This window comes from Sceloporus undulatus, chromosome 1, assembly GCF_019175285.1.
Source record: "Sceloporus undulatus isolate JIND9_A2432 ecotype Alabama chromosome 1, SceUnd_v1.1, whole genome shotgun sequence".
In the NCBI taxonomy this organism is placed as follows: domain Eukaryota; kingdom Metazoa; phylum Chordata; class Lepidosauria; order Squamata; family Phrynosomatidae; genus Sceloporus; species Sceloporus undulatus.
The window spans coordinates 200,309,507-200,316,616 of NC_056522.1; the positions used below are offsets into that span (position 1 = coordinate 200,309,507).

At 43.8% G+C, this 7,110-nt stretch overlaps 1 protein-coding gene across 1 annotated transcript in view; it reads right to left on the reverse strand.

Moving 5' to 3' along the window:
- ZNF804A (zinc finger protein 804A) overlaps window positions 1-5,248 on the reverse strand; it is a 273,108-nt gene extending 267,860 nt beyond the window's left edge. The window contains exon 1 of the mRNA XM_042444930.1: window positions 4,720-5,248. Within this exon, the coding sequence (XP_042300864.1) occupies window positions 4,720-4,830 (111 nt within the window). The 5' untranslated portion in view covers window positions 4,831-5,248. The remainder of the gene's footprint in view (window positions 1-4,719) is intronic.
- Between the last annotated feature and the right edge of the window lie 1,862 nt (window positions 5,249-7,110).

A 7,110-nucleotide genomic window follows, 5' to 3' on the forward strand; every position in this document is an offset into this window, starting at 1 on the left:
TATTATTATTATTATTATTATTATTATTATTATTATTATTATTATTATTATTTGTATTCCTCTTAATCTTGAGGAATCCAAGCGGATGATAGGCTACAACACACTAATAGTATTAACTGACCCAAGACAGCTTTTATTGTTTCTTTTGGGCTAAAGAACAATGGAAGTAAGATCGGTGCAAAAAAGTAGAATGTGTTTGGACCAGTGGGCATAGGACTTCTATATTCAAATTTTATTTCATGCCACATATTTTCCATTTGTTTAACACACATATACGCACAACCTGGGTCCCTGAAAAGATTGCTGAAATGAATGATGGCACCTTTCTAGCTGTATGGGTCTATTGTTTCACTATAAGACATTCTTTCAAACTTTTTTGTACATTCCTTATAGAAGAATTATATCTGCAACCTTATAGGTATCGGTAGGTAGGTCCCATTGTGTCCCATGGTGCTCATTTCCAGGATAGTATTTGTGCAGTTGAAAGTGTGTTATATTTTCAGAGAACATTGTGGAAACTAATGTTTGTCATACTTTACCAATAAGATCAATAGAAATGGAGGGTGTTTGTCTATACTTTGTGTCTGATGATATATAACTAACACAATCATCCTAGTAGTTATCTCCAAGCACTGGGGCAATAAAAAAAGCTAGGGGACTCCCTGTCTCCCTTTTCTAACTCATGAGAAAGTTGGCAAAGAGCATAGAAGGCTGGGATTTTATTTTTGTTTCCACTCTCACCAGATCACTAGAGGGGTCTTCCTAGCAAGAGTAGTATTAAGCCCCGTTGCAGCAAAACTCTTTCTAAAGACCAAAACACGTCACAAAGTTAGTCAAGAGGTGAAAGAAAAGTAAGAGGGATTAGCTACTCAGCAGTGGCCCCTCTTGGCCAATGAAAAAAACTACACAAACTTCAGAATCCATAAACCTCAGAAGGAGAGGATGCTATAAAAACTTCACACTATCACTCAGATTTTTCATTGTTCTTTTCACTAGCATCACAGGCCCCTCAACTTCTGATGTTTCCTAGCAATGCATTCACTTTCCCCAACAGCAAGACAGTCATGCTAAAATTGTTTGTATGTTCCCTATGTTAAAAAAAAAGTGTGAATGAAAGTTAATTTCTTCATCAGCCACCTATATATGGCAGAATAACATACTTTAATCCAAGGGTGTGCATGCACATGCACACACACACTGTGGTTGGACTGCAAAACTCACCACCAGTAGCCAGCATAATAAGTGATCTAGGATTCTGAGAGTTGCAGCCCATAAACATCTAGAGAGCTGCATGATTCCCACTCTTGCCTAAATCCTTCAAGGCAAATTCAAGCCAAGCTTTAGATACAATATTCTGTGTCCAGATGTTATGCCATGCACTCTGAGTAAATGGATGCCTTTTAGCTACTTCACAAGTCTCAAACGCTGTTGGATAACAACTACCTTTGAAGATCTGAGTGCAGGTAAGAATAGCATTTATGGCTATGGGCACAATCAAGAGGTTTATATTTTACACTGGACTGCAACTTTTAACTAATCATTTATATTTACAAATTTGCAATTGGTTTAAAATAGTGCTCACAATCAATCAATGGGCATGTTTTAAGGTATTATTTTCATTGCAAGAGCCTAACAAATACAGTCAGTAGCAAATACTAACTTTTTGAAACAAAAATAATTCTGCTATTTTCCCCCTTGAATGAAGAGGATGCATTCAGAGCTGAGAGATTAGTGGACTTCCAAATGTTGTTTCACTCAGGTTCCCAGCAGCCCCTTGCCAGCCTGAACAATGGTAGAGGATAATAGGAATAGCAGTTCACTGACTTCTGAAGAAGCACTGTTTCCGCATTCATTTTAATACGAGGCCTATTGAGACAACCCCACATATAATATAAAGCAAACACTTTTTTTGCTCCAGAATGACTGCTTTACTAGTATGCAAAATCATGCAGATTTAATTGATTCTTATAATGGAATAAATCTCACCTGATCTAATTAATTGGCTAACAGTCCTAGTTCCCCCCCCCCCCCCAGTTTTTTCTTTTCTTTAAAATACACTTTATGCCCATTCTTTTATATGACAAGAAAAAAGGGGGAGGGGAGACACTCACAATAATATAGAATTAATATTTCCATGAATATCCCAAAATCTCTCTGGTAAGATTTTCTAAATTAAATTATTTTTAAGAGCCACATTTACATCCAGGTTGGCTGGCGCTGTGAAATAACTTTACCTTTGCTTTCAAAGAGAAATGAATTTCATTCTTGAGAGCATTAGGCTGCCTTATAAGCAGATTTCCCTTATATTATCTTTCAAGAAGACTGCTGAATCACTTTCATTAAATTAACTTTTTTGAAAATAGTCCCAAAATATAGAAGCTACATTAGATCTGAGGCAAAGGCCAACTTTACCACTTAACAAATAACTACAGGTCTATGCCAGGACTTTAAAAAGCACACACCACTGCTATCTTTTAGTAGTTTTTTTTTTAAAATGAGGGGATACAAAGTATAAATTTTTCAGAAAATTCATGTTTGCTTCCAATCATTTTGAAAAAGTGACGCTGAATTTTCAGATGCACTGAATGGTTGTAACATAATCTGATATGTAATAATGTTTTAGGATATACTAATATGACATTTAAAGATGTCACGTGTCATTTCCCCAAACAGAACTTTGTAGTTACTTCCGGAAATACATGAACTTGAAAATGTAATCTTCTACTCAGTTTGAGGTTGGATGAGTGAGTGTATAACTTCTGTGAAAGTACCTGAAACATAATTGATTGTAACAAACTTACTTATATCAACAGTTAGGTTTTGAGGCCATTGTAGGTTGTGATACTAGGAACACTTTATTAGAAATTGTAACCACCGGTGTCCTAGGAACTTCTTTCCAAGCAATTGCACTCTAGGATCAGCATTACTTAGCACAGATATAGTACTGATAGGATACCTATACTTTCCTATTAAGTAATGCACAGTGTACTCAAAATGACTGTGGACAAAATTTACTATCATTTAACCAGTGTAAATCCAGACATGTGAGAATCACTCATAAGTTGCAGAATTTCATCAATGAATCATTCTTACCATGTCTTTCCTTGAAGAACCCACTAGTCACTGTGACACAGTTTGTACCACATTTTTTTAATGTCATTGGTGTACATATATGCAATCCCTTCAGTTTGGTTTTGCATTTGCCACCCCCACCTTGATAAGGCGTGAATGAAAGAATATAAGATTTGGAGTGGATAAGATATCATTTAATGAGACCACTCTACAAAGTAGCATGCGTCCTTTCCCCACACCAAAGATACTGAGTCCTAGAACTGGAAAAAGTGAGGATAGAAATAATACTAATGCTAATACTACTACTAATGAAGTTCTGTTTAGCATATTTGTAAATAGCTATTTTTAAGGATTAGCTTCAAACCTTATGTAATTTCTAACGATGGCTTTGTAGGCATATTTAGCAAAAGGGGGAGGCTATCCTCACATAAAAAAGAAGTGCATTTACCATTCCCTCACTGCTACAGAAAAGTTTTTAGAGTGGAAAAGAGATTAGAAAACAATGTCTTTCCATCTCACTTCCAAAAGCATACCCAATACTCTGGAACCTTTTCAAGGATTTCTAACATACATATCATATTTGGACTGAGATCCACTAGGGTCTCACAGTTAGTAGACATCCTATATCAGATGTGCCTTGTGGGGGGAAAAAGTCCTTGAGAAAGAATTTCTCCCAGCTGCAACACTTTCAGGGTCACATAACACAAGCAAGACCATATGAGAAACCAACTATGCCATAGTTAACAATCTAAGCAAAGGATTGCCATTCTAATGTATGCAAAAATTAACTTTAATGGGTGTGTGTTTTTAAATTGATAACCTCAGCAGTCTGTGTGTTCAGATAATCCCACCATGTGATGTTAACTAAGTGCCCAGCCATGTTATGCCAATTCAGGAGTCCCACGTTGTTCAAAGGGGTTGACTCCCTAATCCGCAGTATCAAGAATGCAACTTTAAGCACTTTGAAGTCAAGCTGCTCTCCATGTGGGAGCCTGTGTTGAAGTCACTTTACAACTTCTCATTCTCATTGAAGGAAATGTCCATAACTTGTAGAGTCATTATCACTGTCAGCCTGATCAAAACCTCAGCTGTCTTGAGCCTCAGAGTTTTCCTTTACTTTCTAATGCCCCAACTCTTCTTGGGTAAAGACCATGCGTTGGCGCTAGATCTAGACCTAGACATGAGGTGGAGATCCCTTCCTTCTCTGGAGGAGTAACCTTGCTCAAGAGAAGTTTCCAACACTCTGGAGGCATGGAGCAGAAGGAGGCAGATTGGCTATGGCTTTACCTTCTCAATAAGAAATCCTTCCATGAGACTCTGTCTTCGCTTCACTCAGCTCCCATAAACCAGGCTATAGAAGGGGAAACCCTTCTAGGTAGGGGCAAAAGTAGAAAAACCCTGGGGAAGGGGATCTCTGAACAAACTAAAAGGTCCCCCTTCCTTCCTACTGTGCCTCTTTCCTTTCAGCCAACCTCGCCCAACCGAAAGCGCCTTCAGAGCAAGCTCCATTGGAGAGCCTCGCCCGGAGCTGTCCAGGGACCCTGGTGCTGAAAGCAGGGAAGCCCAAGCCAGGCATCGAAAGGAGGAGGAGGAGGAGATCATGCGGAGGGATCGGACATGGAGAAAGGCCAAGCGGCCACCCCTTACCAGAGTTTTGTTGCCGTTCTTGCTGAGAGGACCTCGGAAAACCCCCTTGATGTTGCGAAAGTGCCCATTGCTGAGGTGCGCGGAGCTGATGACAATGTAGTAACACTCCATGGGGCAGCCGCCTCGGAGCCTCCGCTGCCCGCCTTGCCATGCACCCCGAAAGGCAGGGGGCGGGAGGGCTAGGCTGGCCGAGGACCCGGGGGGCAAGGGCAGAGGCAGAGGGCAGCCAGCCAGCCAGACCCCCAGGCATGGGAGAAGGCTGCCTCTCTTGGCCCCCCTCTCCGGCGGATCTCTCCAACGAAGGGGGCGGGTGGGGATAGCCCAGGTCTCCTTCCTTTCTGCAGGGTTGAGGGAGAAGGAGAGAGAAGCCCCGCAGGAGGGGAGCTTAGCGATGGCAGGAGCCGGCGGCGGGCATTGCCCAGGCAGCCTCCCTCTTTTTCTCTCGGAGGAGGAGGAGAGGCACCCTTGGCAGCCTCCGCAGCCCTGTCGCCTCGCCGGCGGAGTCTGAGCGGCTGCCTCTCGCCCGGGAAGGGCGCTGTTATAGCGAGCAGCCTTGCCGCTCCATTGCACGGAGCCAATGGCAGGGAGGCGCTAGGGCTGAGCCGAGGAGGAGGAGGAGGAGGAAGAAGTGGGAGGAGGAGGAAGAGGAGGAGGAGGGGAAGAAGGAGGAGAACGAGGAAGAAGAGGCGGACGAGGAGGAAGGAGAAGGAAGAGGAGAAAGAGGAGGAAGAAGAAGAGGAGGAGGAGGAGGAGGAGGGCCACCCTTGCCCACTCCCACACAAAAACACCACCCACCCACCCCACACACTCTCTCTTCCTTACTCCTTCCCTTCCTTCACTCTAGGCTCTAGAAAGGGAGGGAGGAAGAAGGGATTCCTCATTTGCTCAGGTAGAGCAATACACGAAGAAGAGAGGGGATTGCATGAGGGGAAGGGGAGGCAAGAAGGAGAGTGGGGATTTGTGTGTGTGTGTGTGTGTGTGTTTAAACGCCACCCAAAAAGGAAAGGCAGGCAGGCAGGCAGGCAGGCGTTTTGTCCCTGAGTGGCTGGCAGAGGGAAGCCTTCCCCAGCATCAGCTGCAGCAGCGAATCCCTTTCCCGGCGCGGGCCTTGGCGCTCTCCCCCTCGCTTGGCTTGGCTTGGCTTTCTTCTCCCAAAAGACTCGCACACACACACAGCCCAAGCAGAGTGACCAGATATGTCCTCCTCACAGCTAAGGAGGACCAAGCTCAAAACACTCATAGAAATGGCAATTCAGGCTTCCCTGCTCGAATGGAGGACGTTCAAGAAACAAGGAGGACATAAAATAAAAGCTGGAAACGGAGAAATGTCAATTCAGGCTTCCCAGCCGTGTTCCAAATGGAGGACGTTCAAGAAAAAAGGAGGACATAAAATTAAATAAACGCTCAAAACAGTCATACAAATGCCAGTCCAGGCTTCTCAGTCATGCTCCGAATGGAGGACGTTCAAGAAAAAAGGAGGACATACTTTTTTTTTAAAAAAAAAGCCTCCAAACAGTCATGTGAATTCAGGCTTCTCAGTCAAACTCAAAATGGAGGACGTTCTTGAATGCCTCCTGAAATTCACCTCTTTGTGTGTGCCTTCAAGTCGACTGATAGCCAAGCCACCCCATGATGGACCTGTCCTGAGGTTTTCTTGGCAAGATTTGTTCGGAGGAGGTTTGCCCTTGCCTTCCCCTGAGGCTGAGAGAATGTGACTCGACCAAGGTCACCCAGTGGGTTTCGTGGCCCAGCCAGGATTCCAACCCTGTCCCTAACCCTAACCCTAGTCCAACACTCAAACCACTACACTACACTAACGAAGTATCAAAAGCTGAGAGAGGTATACTGTTAAGGCATTCACAGCAAAGCTGAGTGGAAGGGAAGTGTGTTCTTCCACTGCCTTGTAGAAAGAGAGAAGTTGCTAGACTTGAGCCTACTTCCTCTTGCATCTGAGGAAGGAGGCTGAAGTCTTGGAAAGCTCATATTGCCAACTTCTCTCTTTCTGTGAGTTTCAAAGGTGCTGCAAGATCCCTCTGCATCCCGATTTACCAGACTATTTCAATCCCTGGCACCTGAGGGCCAAAGTATTAAGTCATGCACACAACTAGAGCCCCACTGGAAAGAAAGTGTATCCCTCCACTTCCTTCTGGGCACTGAGTACCCAAAGCTGAGGGGAGTGTAGGGTGCCCTATAACAACCACTGGGTTGCCATTGCATTGGACTACAACTCCCATAACACCTGACCAAGGACCACCTGGCTGTGCTAGGGGTCTGACTCCAGTTTGAAGTGCTATTCATCCCCCACCCTTGCTACTGGTCTGACATAATAGTTTATTTCACCATAAGAATTGAGAGCCAGTGTGGCAAACTGGTTTGAGCGTTGGGCTAGGA